The sequence below is a fragment of the Dendrobates tinctorius genome, unplaced genomic scaffold (genome assembly GCF_039654945.1).
Source record: "Dendrobates tinctorius isolate UK_male_01 unplaced genomic scaffold, ASM3965494v1 ptg000186l, whole genome shotgun sequence".
Taxonomy (NCBI): Eukaryota; Metazoa; Chordata; class Amphibia; order Anura; family Dendrobatidae; genus Dendrobates; species Dendrobates tinctorius.
In genome coordinates, this window is record NW_027361853.1 from 3,616,807 (window position 1) to 3,638,330 (window position 21,524).

The 21,524-nt window shown below is 43.3% G+C and overlaps 2 protein-coding genes across 4 annotated transcripts in view; one reads left to right on the forward strand and one right to left on the reverse strand.

The window, feature by feature from the left end:
- CCDC177 (coiled-coil domain containing 177) overlaps positions 1-21,524 on the forward strand; it is a 246,816-nt gene that overhangs the window by 210,189 nt on the left and 15,103 nt on the right. The gene's annotated exons all lie outside the window — the stretch shown is intronic.
- Positions 8,848-21,524, reverse strand: part of PLEKHD1 (pleckstrin homology and coiled-coil domain containing D1) — a 61,013-nt gene continuing 48,336 nt past the window's right edge. For both annotated transcript variants that reach the window (XM_073552159.1, XM_073552160.1), the window contains exon 13: positions 8,848-12,025. In XM_073552159.1, the coding sequence (XP_073408260.1) occupies positions 11,868-12,025 (158 nt within the window). In that variant the 3' untranslated portion in view covers positions 8,848-11,867. The remainder of the gene's footprint in view (positions 12,026-21,524) is intronic.

The following is a 21,524-nucleotide window of genomic DNA, read 5'->3' on the forward strand; positions in this document are numbered from 1 at the left end:
AGCACTTTAAACAAACTGACTATACAAATAAAGTACGAATGACTGCAATGACATGGAGATCCATACATTAGCAGTGTATATTTCCTGAAACAGCTATCATTACAATGAGTTTAGAGTGCTCAAAGTGATGGCACAGATCCCAAAATGTCAATTAATGGTTAGGAATAATCAATAATATTGTTGCACAAGTTACCGTATCTTTTTGCATGACCAACAAAGTGAAAATCGCTCAATGGATGCATCATGACGCTTTGTAATCGATGTTTTTTTTCCTGCTCTCTTTTTGTACAATCACTTTGCATTGCTTGATTTCTACTGACTTGTGAAATGTATTTTTGTACAATAAATTGACAACACTTTAACCCAAATTGTTTCACCTTCATTTACAAGATTAAAGGGGGTCAGTCACACCCAAACTGCAAATTTAGCTACTTAACTATTTAAGGAGGTCATAAAAATAATACCAGTGTAACATACATTTAAGTGGTGTAGTTGCACAAATAAATCACTTATAATGCATATAGAAAAGAGGGGGCTTGGGTGTACCCTTGGAGTGGCCAATCTCTTGGCACACCATTACGTCTTCCAATTTACAAATCTATCACTGTCCCTGAGCTTGATTGACAGTGCGGGTCTTACACTCAAATCGCAGTTCCTGTGCTTGCACACTGAATATGGAGGAACCAAGTGACATGCACTGAACGCATGGATGTAAGCACATTCTAATCTCCATTTCCTCCCTAAAGCCTCTCTGTGGCCACCACTTGATCGTTCCACTTCTGTATGTAGTGAGCGGAGGTCACAGACTGGCAGGTTCTGGAGATTACAGGCGCACTTGACGTTCTGATCTCCAGCAGCTACTAGTCTGTGGTCGCCGCTCGATCTTTCCACTTCCAGATGTAGTGAACAGAGGTCACAGACTGGAAGGATCTGGAGTTCACAGGACCACTTGACGTTCTGATCTCCGGCAGCTGCCAGTCTGTGGCCGCTTCTGGATCGTTACATTTCCGGATGTAGTGAGCAGAGGTCACAGACTGGCAGGATCTGGAGGTCACAGGACAGGAGCACTTGATGTTCTGATCTCTGGCAGCTGCCAGTCTATATCCGCCGCTCGATCATTCCACTTCCGGATGTAGTGAACAGAGTTCACAGACTGACAGGATCTGGAGATCACAGGAGCACTTGATGTTCTGATCTCCAGCAGCTGGCAGTCTGTAGCCACCGCTCAATCATTCCACTTCCGGATGTAGTGAACAGAAGTCGCAGACTGGCAGGTTCTGGAGATTACAGGAGCACTTGATGTTCTGATCTCCAGCAGCTGCCAGTCTGTGGCCGCCGCTTGATCTTTCCACTTTCGGATGTAGTGAACGGAGGTCACAGACTGGCAGGATCTGGAGGTCACAGGAGCACTTGATGTTCTTTCTGATCTCCGGCAGCTGCCAGTCTGTGGCATTCTTGATCATTCCACTTCAGGATGTAGTGAGTGGATGTCACAGACTGGCAGGCTCTGGAGATTACAGGAGCACTTAACGTTCTGATCTCCGGCAGCTGCCAGTATGTGGCCACTACTCACTACACCCAGAAGTGGAACAATCGAGCAGCTTCAGAGAGGAGCCACAGATCAGAAGATGCCCTCACCCACAATGAGTGCGCACCCGACACTGTGAGCACTGGGGTCCTCCAGGGTCAATAAACATGAAAAGAGACTTAAATTTAGAGCACGCTTGCTGTGAGAAAATGAACACAATTATTCAAACTCAGGGACAGTGCTAGATATGCAAATTGGAGCACATAATGGTGCACCTAAATATTGGACACAGAAGGGGTACAGCACAATGCCTGTATTTGCATATGGATTAAAAGTGAATTTTGTGCAGTTGCACCACTAAATTGTATGTTATTGGTATGATTTATTTATAGCGGCTTGTCCCCTGTGTAGATACATAAAGGGAACCTGTCATCTGAAAAAAACGCTGCTGGGAGGAAATTTATTCTATTATTTCTAAACACTGTTTTTCGGTGATTCCTTTGTATCCCCTTTCATACTGCACCCACACACACAAATGATACACCATTTGAAAGGTAAACTTGCCCCCTTCAGCAAGAAAATAGCCAAACAAACCACACATCCACGACTTGTTCACAAAATACAGTTTAAGCATTAATTTTCATAAACCTGCAGTGAGGAAAACTGACCTGCAGGAGGCACCACAGTACCCCCAAAGCACACTACGAACACATTTGTATACATGCACTGCTTTTTCGGGGATTACTTCGCCCCACACACACATCATACACCATTTAAAAGGTAAACTGGCTCCCTTCAACAAGAAAACAGCCAAACAAACCATACATTCACGATTTTATCACTAAATACAGTTTAAACATTCATTTTCATAAACCTGCAGAAAGATACAATGACCTGCAGGTGGCACCTCAACCGGAAAACATTTTTTGGCCTCGACTTATCAAAACAATTTATTGAATTACCAATCTACATATATAAATACCTGTCTGTGTTCATCAGCTCATGAAATACATTTGAACAGCTTGCTTTTTCTGAAATTACCTTTGCCCCCGACGACCAATGTGTGAAAATTTTGCACGGGCCAAGCTAGTTAACTTTATTACCTCCGCCAACGTTCCTGTTTCAGTCACTGGGGCGACGCCGGTGGTTGGTTCAGTCACTGCTCTGTGTATAGAATATTGCAGCTGTAACAGCACCTCCCTTGCTGACTGACAGCAGCTCAACATAAATGCCGGCTGTCAGTCAGTGCTGGGAGCACAGTTACAGCTGCCGTCCTCCATATACAGATCTGTGACTGAACCGGAAACGCTACCATGGAGAATAAAGTTAATCTCTTCCTGGCAGCATGGGTCTAAGTGCTGTCAACAGGCAGGTTGTTAGGCATCAGGTCCCTGTCACTGCACAGCAAGAATCTCGAGCTTTGCATTCGGCGGTCTCCCATTCCTCTCCGGCTGCAGTGGAGCCTACTCAGCAGACTCGTCGATCCCAGCGCTCTGCTCACACCAGCATTGCAGGTTTGGTTGCTGCTGCCACCTCTGGTCCAGCTATAGCAACGCATGCTGGCCAGCAGCGAACGACTCCAAGGACTAAGTCCTCCTTTTGGTCCATTGAGCATGCCCGTGGGACTATCTCTCATTGGAGATCGGAGGTCACATGCTCAGGTCCTTCTCCAGCTCGGATTGGACCATCAGGGGGGGTCCCAGAAGGATGTGGCTATAAAAGGTTTGCATGGCCACCCCGCCAAGTGCTTTGATAGACGCTGATGCTATAACGCTTAGTGTGTGTGAGATGACGTATGTATGAGACTGGTGACTGACTCATTAAGATTCCCCCTCCTTTGATACGTATGAGTTAGGGTTCAGGAATCAGAGTAGCACCATAGTTCTAGCACTGCTTAGCGCCGCAGTCTAGTCTCTCACCGTTCTCTAGCGCCTTTGGGCGTCGGCCAGTACAGGCCTTACGTACCGCTGCTACTGCTGTGTCTGCCAGAGCAGCGCTGCACTCTGTTGCGTGCGCTTACCAGCACAGTTGTTAGGCTGGTTGGTGGTTATCACCAGGGCAGACATTGCATTCGCTCTGAGCGGTGCTACATATAGCAGTGACCTGTGACGTTAACAAGTCTCGCTTACACGCCGGCTTGTATGGACTCAGTGGAGTAACAGAGTCCGCCTCTGCAAGCACCGGGTCAGGGGTTACCCGCCGGTGTCTGGCTTTCTCATACTTTTTCTCCTCATTGCTTAGCTGCAGGTTATCACCTCTGCACGGTGGACCCGGGCTGCGAACGCACCTCAAATCCTATTAACATCTTTATTATTGGGTGCGTTCCGCCAGCCCTTAACACAGGTTCCCAATGTTATTTACCTGCAGAGTAATGGCATTTTTTCAGGTGATAGGTTTCCTTTAAGTAGGTGAATATGGGTGACAGACTCCGTTTAAGGACTCATTCACACATCAGTATTTTTCAGCAGTATTTGTATGCAAAATCCAGGAGTGGAAATTACAGAGAAAAACTATAAGGGAAATACTGACACCTGGTCTGTGTTTTGGAGACAGTCCTGGTATTGGCATGCAAATATTGATTAAATACTGATGTGTGAATGAGGCCTAAGTGTGTTTTAGAGGGTTTACCTGCTTTAGATCCTTCTTATATGGTTTGATCAGCGCCAAGGCAGGTATCATGCAGCAGGGTGCAAAAAAATAAGTGAAAAAAGAGGTTATCTAGTAGTAGATAAGCCAATGATGCTTACAATAAATCCTACAAAACAGTAGGAAATACCAATATTGAACAAACGGTAAATCCCAAATACAAACAATCGAAGATACAACCCAAAAAGAGTATTTAGAGACACAAAGTAAATCTTATAAAGAAAATACTTTATTAAGCAAATAAATCACATATGATGGCAACACAAAACAAACACATGTTAAAATAATAAGAAAACAGGTCAGGAGGGGGAGGCGTATGTCCACAAAAATGTTTAATAATTCTTCCAAGACATGCAGGTATAGAAAAAAAAGAAGCTCTTTGGCACATACAATATATGAATTAATTGCTATTCAAGAAAATTGTTACCATCAATCAACAATATTTATATTATTAATTAGAATAGTGTGAATAAATAATAGCGCATTTGACAATCATCAATGTACAGATATAGCGGTTACAAAGATTCAAAAGTGTGGATAAACTATCTATCTTAGATGCAAGTTCTATAATGTAATCCACATATTTTCAAACTACAAGTGCCATCAATAGATTCATAAGATTTTTTAAATCTTTAGACACATGATTGGAAAGATCAAAAGTAAAGAGAATGTATCAGGATACATGATTGAAAGGTACAAAAAATCAATCACATAAAGGATCATGTAGAACATACCACGACCCCCTCACACCACTCCTTCTTTGAATCTTAAGCCCCCTTCTCACATAGCAAGATCGCTAGCGATATCTCTAAAGTGTCACCGATTTTGTGACACAACAGCGATATCGTTAGTGATCTCGCTACATGTGACACATATCTGTGACCGGCCCCCCCGCTGGATATCGCTGATCGTACTCGAACGTCCTGGTCCATTTCTTCCTCGTTGGCGTCCTGCTGGCGCCGACTAGCGACGCATGGACGCAGGCGGAAGTCATCATCATCGCTGCAGTGTGATAGGTAAGAGCGACCGCGGATGGATCGCTTATCGCTGCTGCATCGCTAGTGAGATCTGCCTGTAAGGCAGCTCACTAGCGACCATTTAGCGATGCACCAGCGATCCTGACCGGGTGGTATCGTTGTCGGGATCGCTGGTGCATCGCTAAATGTAACGGGACCTTTACAATCATGCCTTCAGTGATTCTTGTACCTTTCAATCATGTGTCCTGATACATTCTCTTTACTATTCACTTGAGTTTTCCAATAATGTTTCTATATATTTAAAAAATCGTATGAATCTATATTTGGCACTTGTATTTTATATACAGTATAATAAAACAATATATAAATATAATATGTGGATTACATTATAGCACTAAGATAGATAGTTTATCCACACTTTTGAATCTTTCCAGCATCTATATCTGTACATTGATGATTGTCAAATGCGCCATTATTTATTCACACTATTCTAATCTATATATATAATTGTCTTATCATGTCTGTCTGTAACCGAAATCCTGCGTCGCTGATTGGTCGCAGCAGTTAGGCCGTGACCAATCAGCGACAGACGCTTAGTCGTCGCGGCAACATGGCCGCATCGCCTATTGTTCAGGCACATTACAACCATTAAAGGCATCACTGCTGCGTTGCTCATTACACAGGCACAGTCCTGTACATATACAATACATTAGCTAAGAGCAGAACAGTGACTGCAGCTCTGGGTGTAACATGAGTACATTAGGTAACAGCAGAACAGTGACTGCAGATCTGGGTGTAACTGGAGTACAATACATTAGGTAACAGTAGAACAGTGACTGCAGCTCTGGGTGTATCTTGCATACAATACATTAGGTAAGAGCAGAAAAGTGACTGCAGCTCTGGGTGTAAGTGGAGTACAGTACCTTACGTAAGATCTGAACAGTGACTGCAGCTCTGGGTGTAACTTGCGTACAATACATCAGGTAAGAGCAGAAAAGTGACTGCAGCTCTGGGTGTAACTGGAGTACAGTACATTAGGTAAGATCTGAACAGTGACTGCAGCTCTGGTTGTAACAGGAGTATAATACAATAGGTAAGAGCAGAACGGTGACTGCAGCTCTGGGTGTAACTGGACTGCAATACATTAGGTAAAAGCAGAACAGTGACTGCAGCTCTGAGAGTAACTGGAGTACAATACATTATGTAACAGCAGAACAGTGACTGCAGATCTGGGTGTAACTGGAGTACAATACATTAGGTAACAGCAGAACAGTGACTGCAGCTCTGGGTGTAACTGGAGTACACTACATTAGGTAACAGCAGAACAGAGACTGCAGCTCTGGGTGTAACAGGAGTACATTAGGTAACAGCAGAACAGTGACTGCAGATCAGGGTTTAACTTGCATATAATACATTAGGTAAGAGCAGAAAAGTGACTGCAGCTCAGGGTGTAACTGGAGTACAGTACATTAGGTAAGATCTGAACAGTAACTGCAGCTCCGGGTGTAACTTGCATACAATACATTAGGTAAGAGCAGAACAGTGACTGCAGATCAGGGTGTAACTTGCATACAATACATTAGGTAAGAGCAGAAAAGTGACTGCAACTCTGGGTGTAACTGGAGTACAGTACATTAGGTAAGATCTGAACAGTGACTGCAGCTCTGGGTGTAACTGGAGTACACTACATTAGGTAAAAGCAGAACAGAGACTGCAGCTCTGGGTGTAACAGGAGTACATTAGGTAACAGTAGAACAGTGACTGCAGATCTGGGTGTAACTGGAGTACAATACATTAGGTAACAGCAGAACAGTGATTGCAGATCTGGGTGTAACTGGAGTACACTACATTAGGTAACAGCAGAACAGTGACTGCAGCTCTGGGTGTAACAGGAGTACATTAGGTAACAGGAGAATAGTGACTGCAGATCTGGGTGTAACTGGAGTACAATACATTAGGTAACAGCTGAACAGTGACTGCAGCTCTGGGTGTAACTTGAGTACAATACATTTGGTAAGATCTGAACAGTGACTGCAGCTCTCGGAGTAACTGGAGTACAATACATTAGATAACAGCAGAACAGTGACAGCAGCTCTGGGTGTAACTGGAGTACAATACATTAGGTAACAGCAGAACAGTGTCTGCAGCTCTGGGTGTAACTTGAGTACAATACATTTGGTAAGATCTGAACAGTGACTGCAGCTCTGGCTGTAACAGGAGTATAATACATTAGGTAAGTGCACAATGATGACTGCAGCTCTGGGTGTAACTGGACTGCAATACATTAGGTAAAAGCAGAACGGTGACTGCAGCTCTGGGAGTAACTGGAGTACAATACATTAGATAACAGCAGAACAGTGACAGCAGCTCTGGGTGTAACTGGAGTACAATACATTAGGTAACAGCAGAACAGTGACTGCAGCTCTGGCTGTAACTGGAGTATAATACATTAGGTAACAGCAGAACAGTGACTGCAGCTCTGGCTGTAACTGGAGTACAATACATTAGGTAACAGCAGAACAGTGACTGCAGCTCTGGCTGTAACAGGAGTATAATACATTAGGTAAGTGCACAATGATGACTGCAGCTCTGGGTGTAACTGGACTGCAATACATTAGGTAAAAGCAGAACGGTGACTGCAGCTCTGGGAGTAACTGGAGTACAATACATTAGATAACAGCAGAACAGTGACAGCAGCTCTGGGAGTAACTGGAGTACAATACATTAGGTAACAGCAGAACAGTGACTGCAGCTCTGGCTGTAACTGGAGTATAATACATTAGGTAACAGCAGAACAGTGACTGCAGCTCTGGCTGTAACTGGAGTACAATACATTAGGTAACAGCAGAATAGTGACAGCAGCCCCGGGTGTAACAGGAGTATAATACACTAGATGGTGGCCCGATTCTATCGCATCGGGTATTTTAGAGTCTCTGTTAAAATAAAAAATAGTTATATACTCACCTTCCGACGGCCCCCGGACTCTTTCCCTCCTCTCAACACGCGCCCGGCATCTTCCGGTTCCAGTAATGCTTAGCGAGAAGGGCTGAAGATGACGTCACTCTCGCAAGAGCGCGGCGTCATCAGCGGTGTTTCACGCAAAGCATTACTGGAACTGGAAGATGCCGGGAGCGTGGAGAGGAGGGAAAGAGTCCGGGGGCCGTCGGAAGGTGAGTATATCACTATTTTTTATTTTAACAGAGACTCTAGAATACCCGATGCAATAGAATCGGGCCACCATCTAGTTAATAATATAAATATTGTTGATTGATGGTAACAACTTTCTTAAATAGCAATTAATACATATATTGTATTTGCCAAAGATCTTCTTTTTTCTATACCTGCATGTTTTGCAGATAAATCTAATGGAAGAATAACTAAACATTTTTGTGGGCATGCTCCTCCCCCTCCTGACCATTTTTTTGCATTATTTTAACATGTCCTTGTTATGTGTTTGTTTTGTGTGATTTATTTGCTTTATAAAGTATTTTCTTTATGAGATCGACTTTGTGTCTCTAAATACTCTTTTTGGGTTATATCAGTGATGGTTACAAGGCTGGCTCTTAGCAGTAATAATGCCCATCAGTAAAAACACTTGAAAGGGTTCTCCTTTCTCCTCTGATGTAGTAGCACATCACATAATTCTAGACCTTGCAGCTATTAACACTTTGCTTAATATAAGTGAAACATTAAACATTCTTCTGACCCAGAAAATGCTTTTTTTTTTATTAAAGAAACTTCTACTGAGATTAGTTTAGGAAAACTTCTACATTATCACTGCAAATAAAAGAGATATGGAAAGAACATTGTGGTCAAAGTAAATGCAATGTGAGCAAAAACAAAACAAAAACTCGTTCTTAGAATATAATATAAATGTGAACGTGAACGTTGCGAACTAAGCAACTTTTCAACATCAAGTACAAAATTCTGCATGGATGATTTTCTTACTATATGTTTGTAGTTAGAAGTCAAAGATCAGTTTTTCTAATGTAGAGCATCAAATCTACTGCCCATGAAAAAGCCCTGATCACCTATCTACATAAATGTTGGAGCCCATCGGTCAATAGGACGGGGAGCCTGAACTCTTGTTCCAGAGGTGACTGAATCATAGAATCCTAGAATGTTAGAGTTGGAAGGGACCTCCGGGGTCATCGTGTCCAACCCCCTGCTCAAAGCAGGATTCACTAACCCATCTTAGACAGGTGTCTGTCCAGCCTCTGTTTGAAGACTTCCATTGAAGGAGAACTCACCATCTCTTGTGGCAACCTGTTCCACTCATTGATCACCCTCACTGTCAAAAGTTTTTTCTAATATCTAATTTGTGTCTCCTTCCATTGAGTTTCATCCCAAGGTTGAATGAAGTGGCTGTCATGTCTATGGAAGTGACAAAGACATCAGAACTCTGCCTTCTGCCGGTTTGTTAGATACTGAATTGAGGGTAATAGAGTGACCACTATTCAATTTGTCTCAGGACCCCCATTTTCTAGCCTGGTGGGGGTCCCATGGACAGAAGATACATTTTTTCAACCGCAAAGCACTTAAACTTCACACAGTTATATCAATCGCTAAGATTATGCTTCCCTAGGAGTAGCCAGTAAAATGAGTAGTGCTTCCAAGCTATCGTACCTTATTAATTGGGTCATGGGCAATTTAATTTGACAGGCAGAGATAGACAAGTTCAATGGACCTGTCCCCACCCACCTTGCTTCTACCAACCGTTTTCTTTCTATTACAGAATTAATATAAATCCCCCTTCATGACTAAGCTGCACATCCCCGTTACTAATAAGGTGAATAATTTGGTTTTATTTTTAAAGTGTAACCGTTGTTTTAATTTTATTCCCTATAAATCAATTATACAAGTGAAGAGAATATCTTTGTAATATATCTGCTCCTTTCTCTTCCTGGCCTGAACATTCACTCTCAATTCACAGGTAAAGTCTGTCTTTAGTGAATACAGACCTTTGCATTACTGAAATAGTTGAGAACAGTTGGTGCTCATGAAATTCTATGGGGAGAGGAAGGGGAAAGAGGAAAGAGGAGCTAGTGGCAGACATTCTGCTGCTAGTTCTGCTTAATGCATATAAATGTTTTCACCTACCTAAAAATTAATTAAAGGGAGTCTGTCAGCACAGAATGACTGATCAAACGAAGCACAGGTGCTCGGTGCACACTTGGCAGGGTCAAACAGTTCAGTACAAGTGTCAATCTAAAAAGGTTAGAAAGAGACAACTTTTTCTATAAAGTCAGTTGTGACTATGGTTTACCACACTATCCCTAGCTCATCAAAGTACGCATGTGGCTCGGGAAAGCTGAGATTTGGCATGCTCTTCTGTGGAGTAATTGTAATGGAGAAATTTTATAGTAGCCCAATTACAGCGAAACACTTGGCCTCAAATTCCTTTCCCTGGCTATCTGTACGTGTTGTGATAGGGGCAAAGTAGGTACAAAATATTAAGATCTACTAAAATGAAGAAAAATGGTTGCAGCAGTTAAAGGAGGACTTGCAACCAGGACAAAAGGAACCGGTTTATTTTAATTCCTGCCGTTTTGTCTTTCTTAAAAGATCCATCACACGGGATGAGATATGAGCCTGTGAGCATTACATAAAAAGACCCATAACTCGGCAACCGTATGATGGATTGTATTAGGCAGCAATGGGCAGCACGGTGGCTCAGTGGATAGCACTGCAGCCTTGCAGCGCTGGAGTCCCGGATTCGAATCCCACCAAGTTCTCCCCATGTTTGCGGGTTTTCTTCAGGTTCTCCGGTTTCCTCCCACATTCCAAAGATATACCGATAGGGAACTTAGATTGTGAGCCCCATCGGGGACAGCGATGATAATGTGTGCAAACTGTAAAGCGCTGCGGAATATGTTAGCGCTATATAAAAATAAAGATGATGATTATTAGGAAAGATAGCCTGCTTCCATTGCTGCTTGTTTTCACTGTAGTCTAAAGGGTGAGGTTTCTCCTTGTAGCAACATGGCTGACATGCCAGTGTAAGGAGATTTATAAGCCATGCATGCTTCTCTGGGAAAATAAATATGTAAGTTACCTCTTCATAGTAGAAGAGAACTTAAACTCTAGTGCCATCTATTGAAAGTAGCAATCCTATAAGTCAGTATTGACCCTTTAACGAGCCTTAGCACATGACTTAGAATAAAAGCCAAAGGAGAATCTCAATTTGCACACACACATTTTCGGATGTTGCCCCTTCTCAGTGCAAAGCATGAGATCTGATTTGGTTGTTTGAGGGGTCTCTGACTTGGGTCTAAGTGGTAATGTTTCTTCTTGTGCAGAATGACATGCCAGTGTAAGGAGACTTATAGGCCATGCAATGCTGCAGGACACTCCTGATCATGGTACAAGGATAAAAAAATAATCAACAGTTTATCTACTACAGTTTATACTATTAATGGCACAGTCTTTATGAGACAAGGTGACAATGAGTGTTGGAAGAGCACGTGACACTTGGAGAGAGCTTACTTCGTTGGTGACAAAGGACAGGGTCCATGTTAGGAGCTGGAGGCAGAGCTGTGTTGGAGCTGTACTTTGGTCTGTGTGTTAGGGGGCATTTCTCGGCACATGCAGACACAGAGGTGTTGTACATGAAAGCTTAGCAGCATTATCCTAAGCAGTAATATAAAAACTGCACACACTGTTCACAGGCAGATGCCGATATTAGAATGGGGCACAATCTTCATGGTAAATGGATGTCACTTGTCATGTCCTTGTGAAGGCTCCTTCTGAGTGATTATCTGGTAGAGAGTTTCTCGAAAATGTTTATCTCTTGTCAAGTTTCTGGCGGCTTCTTTGAGGCTTTGGATGTCGGAGGTCTCAGCCGGAGACATCAAGAAAGAATGCGAGTGCCTTACTGCAAAATAGATGAGGTGAATGTTAAAAAAAAAAAAGAAAACACAAGGGCTCAATAGTAAAAAGTAGCACAACAGTAGCAGAAAAGTGGAGAAGATGCTGATATGTCACTGTGGTTATACTTTTGCATGCATTAAATAAAAAAGAATACCCATAATGACAGCTAGAGGGCCCCATAACATTTCCCCAAAATTTCTAAGGGCAGATTAAAAAGCTAATCTTATCTTCAGTGATGGTTATTTTCCTAAGAGACTGCCCACCATTGCTGTCTAGTTGTTAAGCTGTCATGGGGTTACCGCGACAGTGTGGAGCCAGAAGACCATAGCGTCTGGTTGCTCCTACTACGGCACTGAGCAGAAGCACTTCTCTTTCATTTTAAATGTGTTTATTACTTCTGGCAGAACAGGGGTTAATCAGCCTGGAAATCCCTGTGCTCACAGCAGAGCTCAGTTAGCCACTCCTTCCCCCTTTATAATCTGGGCTCTGATACAAATCCTTGTCAGAGCTAGTGTTTGCCGCATGGCTAAAGGAGGGAGAGGAGTTCTCATGAGAAGGAGAGTTGGAAGAATTATTAGCGACTGTTGCTTGGATTGTATCTGTGGCAATTCCTTATCCTTCTCTATTTTGGTTAATTCTCCTACCTTCACACCGCAGTGCATTCCTCTGTATATGTGAGTGAATATTTTGTATGCCTGGAGTTTTATGTTAACCCTTGTTTGTGTTGCCTTGTTTGTCAGGTTGGTATACTGCAGTGCACGGTAGCGCCCCCTTTTCCTTGGGTTTGGAAAGAGAAAAAACGTAGGGCTATCTGACGAGATAAGGCAAGGGTGGAGGCTATGGCATCTTCGCCTTCAGAAGTATGCAGAGGAGTAGGGCGAGCTAGGGCGCCTGCTAGTGTTAGGGACAGGGAAGGAGCCCCTGGTTCTAGGTCACCCAACAGCTGTGTTGTGACATAAGCATTGTGCTCAGATTGGGAGGTAACATCCTGGCCAATGCCTGTAAACTCAATAGTGAAAACCTTGTTAGCCCTGTACATGTTCTGCTGTCTTGCAGTAGTGGTCTGTCTCCATGGCAACAAATTATAAACAAAAGAAAAGTGTTAATATCTCTCAAGAATGACTTAAAATTTGAATAAGCTGAGCCCCTCTTTTGCCTTCGGTGGTACACTCGGATCAGGTGGGGTTTGCACGGGGAAGAGAGGCAAGGGATGGTATAGGTAAAACCCTTATCCTGACTGCTCATGCTGAAGTAAAACATAAACCATTGGCTCTGCTGTCGATTAATGCAGAAAAGGCCTTTGACCGTGTACACTGGGGATTCATGTTTTCGGCCCTACGACAAATAGGATTGGGTAGTCGCTTCCTACAAAGGATTGCAGCCCTCTATTCCGGTCCTTCGACGAGGGTTAAAGTCAATGGGGCGATGTCGGATCCTATGACCATCGGGAACGGAACCCGGCAAGGATGTCCTCTATCGCCCTTGCTATATGCAATAGTCATGGAACATCTTGCAGTGGCGATTAGGAAGAACCCCAGTGTGCACGGGTTATGGGTAGATCAGGTGCACTATAAGGTCTCTCTTTATGCGGATGACCTCCTTCTGTATATATCCCAGCCTCATATTACCCTCCCATCAATGATGGAAGAGTTCCAAAAATATGGAGCAGTCAGCAACTTTAAGATTAATTTCCAGAAAACCGAAGCCCTCAATATATCTCTGAGACAGACAGAGCTTACAAGAATCATGGGAAACTTCCCCTTCAGATGGAGGATTGGAGCTATTCAATACTTAGGAGTTCAAATTCCTTCTGACATGACTGATCTGTACAAATTAAATTACCTGCCCCTCTTAGAATCGACCTTAAAACGTTTAAGGGAGAACGGACGGAAGAATATCTTGTGGTTTGGCAGGATGAACTCATTTAAGATGGATATTCTTCCCAGATTTTTATAGTTGTTTCAGGCGGTCCCGATTACACCGCCGAAAACTTTCTTCCAGACCATCAGATCGGCACTGATCCGGTTTATCTGGCAGACCTCCAAACCCCGACTAAAGTACTCTATCCTGACTGCCCCGAAGCTCAGGGGTGGCGCAGGCCTCCCTGACCTTGAGTTATACCATAGAGCGTCCATACTGGCACGCTTATTTGATTGGCAATTTGGTCATCACTCCAAACAGTGGGTTCAATTAGAACAGACATCTTATAAGGTTCCATTGCGCCATCTCCCATGGATCCGACGCCATGACTTGGTCACAAATGATTTTGAGGGAAATACAGGTTTTTTGACCCGAGAGGTTCTACAGTTTTGGAATCGTGTTAAAACCAGAAAGAAATTGATCAGCACCCTGAACCCGCTGACTCCAATATTTGGTAACCCGGATTTTCCTCCAGGGTGTCGCAGAGACCAATTTCTGGGTTGACATAGAAGGTCTGACTTGCGTTTGGGACAGGTGTTGATAGAGGGGAGGGCTCCATCTTGGGAAATCTTAAGGGAGGGGTCCCCCTCGGGAGCGATTTCCTGGATGGAATATAATCAGCTGAGATCTTTTATTCGGAGACATTTGGGTGACCGTTCTTCTCACCCACCCATGACACGGTTTGAAAACTTACTATCACAACAAGACCCTCCTTCTCACCTGATTTCTCTTTTATATAAGATACTTCATTCAGAAGACTCGGATGCGGCTCCAAGTTACATCCGAGCATGGGAGGAGGAGATGGGACATAAATTTTCATCTGAAGACCTTGACAAAGCTTATTTTTTCACACATAAAATGTCTCCGGCCAGGGGCGCACAGGAGAAAAATTTCAAGATACTGTCCAGGTGGTACCTGTCCCCCGTCAGGCTAATGTCAATTTATCCGTCAGCTGACGATACCTGTTGGCGATGTGCGACGGAAAGAGGCACGCTTTTCCATATCTGGTGGCAGTGTCATGCTATACAACCCTTCTGGGTAAAGGTATTCGGAGCGTATCAAAAGATCTCTGGAACACATGTTCCCCCCTCCTCGCAAATTGCCCTTCTGTCGATCCTCCCGGGCCCCATATCCACTCAGAAAAAAAGCCTTCTCAGATTTTGCATTTCTGCAGCGCGCATGGTTATTCCACGCCATTGGCGCACAACACAACAACAATACCGACCATGGCAGAATGGGTGACAGAATTTGCAGATATCTTTCGTATGGAGGAATTAATGGCCGAAATGGAGGGAGACAGTACCCGCATGATCCGTGTGTGGCAGCCTTGGATACTATTCAAGGAAACCCCCGAATTACCTCGCTTGGTCGAGGGAGCAAATTAAAGGTCGACTTTGGAGGTCCGAGGCCCGCTCACTCCCCCCCTCCCCTTTTCTTTCCTCTCCCCATCACGCTCTCTTTGAGTTTCTTATTTTCCTTTCTTAGGTTTCCTTTACTGTTTCTTGATGTACACCTCTGCTGGTTACATGGAGACTTTGTTAAACATGCTCGCAGTTACTACTCTCATATTAATGATGTTGATATCCCGAAAGAAACACAGGGCGGCGTGACATCTTTTCCGTTGATATCTGAATACGCAATAATATAAAACAAATGTATGTATAGTTAAGAATAACAAACCACGGGATGACATACGTATGTCCTCTGGTATACAACTATACTGATGAATATGCACCGTTTTTTATCCCTCAGGGGAGTCACGTACCGTGGCACCAGAAGATATCTTGTCCTTATAAGTGAATGACAATAATGTGGCTTCATGTGCCTTGGTGTACACTGTTTGTTGTCTTGTACTTTGTTGTCTATTTGTTTTCAATAAAATAGATTCAACATAAAATTTACAAGCATTATCCAACAATACTCATTTATGAAAATTGAAAGAACCGTCTAAGTTCCGTTATTACTAGTGTGTATGCCCTAATTACACGAGCTCGCCAGTGCATTTTAAAGAAAGGTAAAAAAAAAAACCACAAAAAACAAAAAAAAGCACACTCATCTTTTCTCACTGCAAGGAAATAAAATTTGACTAGTTGGATACTCCTCATCCATCTTACACTGTCCTCTATGACCAGAAGTCAGTATAGGAGGGCACCCTTATTCCAGAAGGGGAAGGAGTCGGCTCACTCCTGTTACAAGAGACTTGCTTTCTCGACGGGGGTTACAAGAGGATTCTTGTTGTTAGGAGATTTGGAGACAACTCAGGAAGGATGGTAAGAACGTGTCAGAAATGTAGTTATTGCATTACAATTTAATCATCTGTAAGATGCGAACAAATGCCAACGATGGCTGCTGGATGTGATCAGTTACTGACCAGAACAACACAGCTCTGTCAGCTGTATAATAGCCACAGCAGGGTACTGCAGATCTACACCTATTCATACGACTAGAGGTGAATGTTCAGCACCTGGCCACAGGCACTAGAAAGTTGACGGAGCTGTGCTATTCCCCTCCATATCTGATTATATCCGTCACTTGTATCAGGAGCTGCTGATTGTTGGGTGTGCCGGCCGGGTGTTGCACCCCTACTGATCTGATAATGATGACCTATCCTAAAGGCCCTGTCACACACAGCGAGATAGCTAGCGAGATCGCTGATTTTGTGACGGGCCAGCTATCTCGCTGTGTGTGACACCTATCAGCGACCACCCCCCCCCGCCAGGTATCGCTGATCATTCAGGAATGTCCTGGGCCATTTTTTAATTGTTGGTCTCCTGCTGGCCAGCACATATCGCTGCGTATGGCAGCGGGAGAGCAACGATCAGCGATCTCCCAGCGCTGTAAGCAGACGCTGGGAGCTGGTATCCAAGGTAAATATCGGGTAACTAAGCGCGTGTTGCTTAGTTACCCGCTGTGTACCTTGGATACCTGCGTGCTCGCGCTGGGAGCTGGTATCCAAGGTACACAGCGGGTAACTAAGTGACGTGCGCGCTTAGTTACCCGATATTTACCTTGGATACCAGCTCCCAGCGCGAGCACACAGGTATCCAAGGTACACAGCGGGTAACTAAGCGTCGCGCTCGCTTAGTTACCTGATATTTACCTTGGATACCAGCGTCCTCGCTGGTCCTGATCGCTGGTGAAATCTGCCTGTTTGACAGCTCACCAGCGATCATGTAGCGAAGCACCAGCGATCCTGACAAGGTCGTATCATAGTCGGGATTGCTGGTGCATCGTTCAGTGTGACGGGACCCTAACGATAGGTCATCAATATAAAACTAATATATAATCCCTTGTATCAGTGCAAGGTAAGGTTAAATCCTACCTCTACAGGTTCTGATTAGGTGTACCTGGATAACTTTATATATAACCAGGCTAGTTGCACCTTTTAGTCAATCTGCTGGGGAAGCTGAGCAGACTGGATTGTGTTGGAGTTGAAATGAGAGACAAGCCAGAGTCAGTCTCTGAAAAGAGACTGCGCAGGCTATGTGCACCAAACCACAAGTATCACTCGTTGCTACGGATGACAGCTGTTTTGTGGGACCGAACTGGGACTAGCTCAGTGATGTCTGAGTAGCCTATATTGTTTAGTTAGCGCCTGAAAAGGGCTAGGGATCTATGTTTATGGTTTTGTTTTGCTACTGATCTACCAGTTTATTAAGTAACTAGCTGAAGTGTTGCCAGGGCAGAGTAACCAACTGTGGTTAGTTATAACAAATTATAATGATTATATTGCACATAAAAACATTTCACATCATATATTCAACAATACAGATTTGCAACACAAATCAACTAAACGATTACCCAAGTATTGATAGTATTTTATTTTCAACTCATTCAAGATTTTTGGTTTTTCCTTTCGGTGCAAAGATGAACAGATTTTTGACAGTTCCAACTCTTGAACAGACCATGTAAAGTTGACCATGAGAAAAGCATGGAGATTGCAAATCGATCCCTACTACTTTCAAGGACTGTCCCTGAGCATTGTTAATGGACATTGCAAATAGCAGTTGAACTGGAAACTGGAGGCGTTTAAAATCAAAAAACAAATCAGATGGAAGGAGTGGAATTCTTGGAATGAAAATGTCCTCTCCTTTGGCAAATCCTGTTTCTGAGCTGTGTATCTAACCCTATCCTGTGTGATAATGTCTGCTGAGCTGTGTACCTAATCCTCTCCTGTGTGATACCTTCTGCTGAGCTGTGTATCTAATCCTATCGTGTGTTACTGACTGTTCAGCCGTGTATCTAATCCTATCCTGTGTGATACTGACTGCTGAGCCATGTATCTAATACTATTCTGTGTGATACTGTGTGCTGAGCTGTGTATCTAATCCTATCCTGTGTGATACTGTCTGCTGAGCCGTGTATCTATTCCTATCCTGTGTGATACTGACTGCTGAGCTGTGTATCTAATCCTATCCTGTGTGATACTGACTGCTGAGCCGTGTATCTAATCCCATCCTGTGTGATACTGGGCTCCCCCTGCAGTCTGTGTCAGAGGGTGGTCTGTGTTGGCACGGTAATAAATTGTGTTATTTCCAGCTTTACAGAAGGACGATAACACCATAGAAATGATAAGAATAATAGGCCAAATTGTTTGGTGAATTGGAATGCGCGGGGTTAAAATTTCACCTCACAACATAGCCCATGACGCTCTCGGGGTCCAGACGTGTGACTGTGCAAAATTTTGTGGCTGTAGCTGCGATGGTGCAGATGCCAATCCCGGACATACACACATACATACATACACTTTTTCCCCATGAAGTACCTATGGGCAAAATTGTTTGGTGAATTGGAACGGAACGCGGGGTTAAAATTTCGCCTCACAACATAGCCTAGGACGCTCTCGGGGTCCAGACGTGTGAGTGTGCCAAATTTTGTGGCTGTAGCTGCGACGGTGCAGATGCCAATCTCGACATACACACATATATACATACAAACATACACACACACACATTGAGCTTTATATATTAGATTGGTTCAGGTGAAGCGCCAGATGGCTCTCCTGTCTGGGCCAGAGGAACGACACTTTCCGGCAACTAAAGTGACAGTATCCGTGTCAAGCCTTGCAGAAAATTATTCTGGAGGATGACTTCGAGGCTTTCCTGACAGTCTTTGAAAGAGTGGCAAGCATGGAGAAAATACCCCCTGAGTAATGGACAGAGGTTTTGGGAAAAATAGGGGCAGTTTCTTGGAGATAGTAGGTGACCCTCGTGTCATCAAGCATGAGCCTCACATTTAGGTGAATTTAAAGCCCTGTAGGCTCTGTGTATTGGAAGATGGTGCCAGCCCCAAGCTTTGGGGGGTATGTAGCAAAGGCAGGTAGGCTAGGGTTAAATCCCAGCTCTACAGGTTCACCTGGATAACTTTGCATACAACCAGCTTTGGTGCTCACTTCAGCCAGTCAGCTGGGGGAAGTTGAGCAGAACGGATTGTGTTGGAGCTGAAGAGAGAGACATGCCAGAATCTTTCACTGAGAAGAGACCGCACCAAACCACAAGTATCACTGGTTGCTGTGGACAATAGCTATTTTATGGGACCGAGCTAGGGCTAGCTCAGTGGTGTCTGAAGTAGCCAGGGCCCATATTGTTTAGTTAGAGCCTGGACAAGGCTAGAGATGTTATGTTTATGGTTTTGTTTTGGTACTGTGCAACCTGTGGAAAATGTCACATTGTTCTGACACAAGAATCCAGTGCCTGTGTGTGAACGCAGCCTACGGCTGAGCGTGATTCCCAACACCTTATTTAAGCCAACACCTTTATTTACTAAAGCTATAAAGATGTTTATTCTTTTTTATGATGCCATTTTTGAATGCAAACTCTTACATACAAAGTTTGCTTTTTCATGTTAAAACTGAAGGATGAAAATGGAGTTGATGAGTCAGTAGATCTGGCCTGAAAAGGGTTACAGCTAGATAATCTGACTCTTTTCTGCCAAAGCTTGTTGTGCACCCACCTGTCAGAGTCGCTGCCTGATGCTGTCAAATAAGAGAAAGAGTGGTCACAAAGCTTCTGCTATGAAATCCTAAAGCCAAATCCTAAAGCCAAATCCTCCCAGAGGCCATGAACTGATAAAAGTGAAAACAAACCATCTCGTCCCCCCATAAGCATGCAAAACAGAAGGATTTCATAGCTAGAGCTCATGTCTGGGTTAAATCTGTAACGCTCTTAAACATTTGTTATTTATTTATTTATTTTTAATTTATAGAAAAATGCTATTACTTCTCATCCTCTAATTGGATGCTTCTCCATGTTTTCCTTTATTCTAGCTTACTCTTATGTAGTATAGATTTAAATCTACCGGTACTTTAAAAAAACAAACAAACAAACAAACAAACAACATTTGGAAATATCTAACTAAAATTTTCCCATTTAAATCGTCAAATAAAAATCATTTCATTATCTAGGTGTTAAAATTTGTGATGCCCCTAAAGATGTATTCAACTTAAGTTTTACCCCATTATGTGATAAGACAGCAAAAAAAATGAAAGTTTGGGAAACATTGTGCATTTCTTGGTTTGACAAAAATAATAATAAAATGACTATCATATCCAAAGTTCTCTATTATTTACAAACTTTACCAACTGAGATAGCCCCTCATTGTTTCTCCAAATTCAAGAAATTAACGATTCAGCTTTCATAGTATCAAACATCGGTATTTGATAAGTAGTAAGAATAATGGCGGTATTGACATGCCAGACATAGAAAAATACCAACAAGCTTTTCGCCGCAACAGAATTCTTGAATGTCATATAACACCACATAGGAAATTATGGGAAGACCTAGAAAAATAATCCCGTAAAGGAGATATTACAAATATAATTTGGAAAAGTAGAATTACACTTCTAAGACCCTCCACAACAGCACACAGAAGGTTACCTCCCCATCCTAATTAGCGACAGGAAACACAAGAGATTTAAATAGCCCTCCTCTTCCCACTATGCTTAGTGTTTTCCAAGGACCACAGAGAATGAATGCTCAAATTTTTTATTTACAGCAAGGAATCAATGAGCATAACGTTTTTTAGGGGGGGGGGGAATTACCTGTGCTGTAGTGGAGGGTCTTAGAAACCAAATTACCTGTAAATGTAATTCTATTTTCTCTAATCCCTTCCACAACAGCACACAGGAGAAATACCAAAGAATAATGGTAAGGGAGGGACAACAGCTTGGAGGACTTTCCTGCTGAAGGCTAGATCTCTTATAGACATCGGGTCTAATCTGTAGTGCAGTGGTCTCCAACCTTTCTGACCTTGAGAGGCACATTCCGCTTAGACAGAGGGTCGCGAGCCACATTCAACACTGAGAGAGGGGCGCGAGCCACATCCAGCTCCCACCTCCCTCAAAGTGGTGTCAACCAAAGCCCCCATTACAGGTATAATGATAACCAAAGGTTTTCCACAGATATCACTCCGAAGCAGTACACTGAGATCCACGGGTTCCCACTATACCGCCACTCAGTATTCTCCCATCAAGGACTCCCAACATACTGTCACATCCAGCTTTGAGCACCTCCTCTAACAGGTAATACCATCCTCCAGTGTACCACACCTAAAACATCTCTAAACCCCGTAAATGTGCATCCACA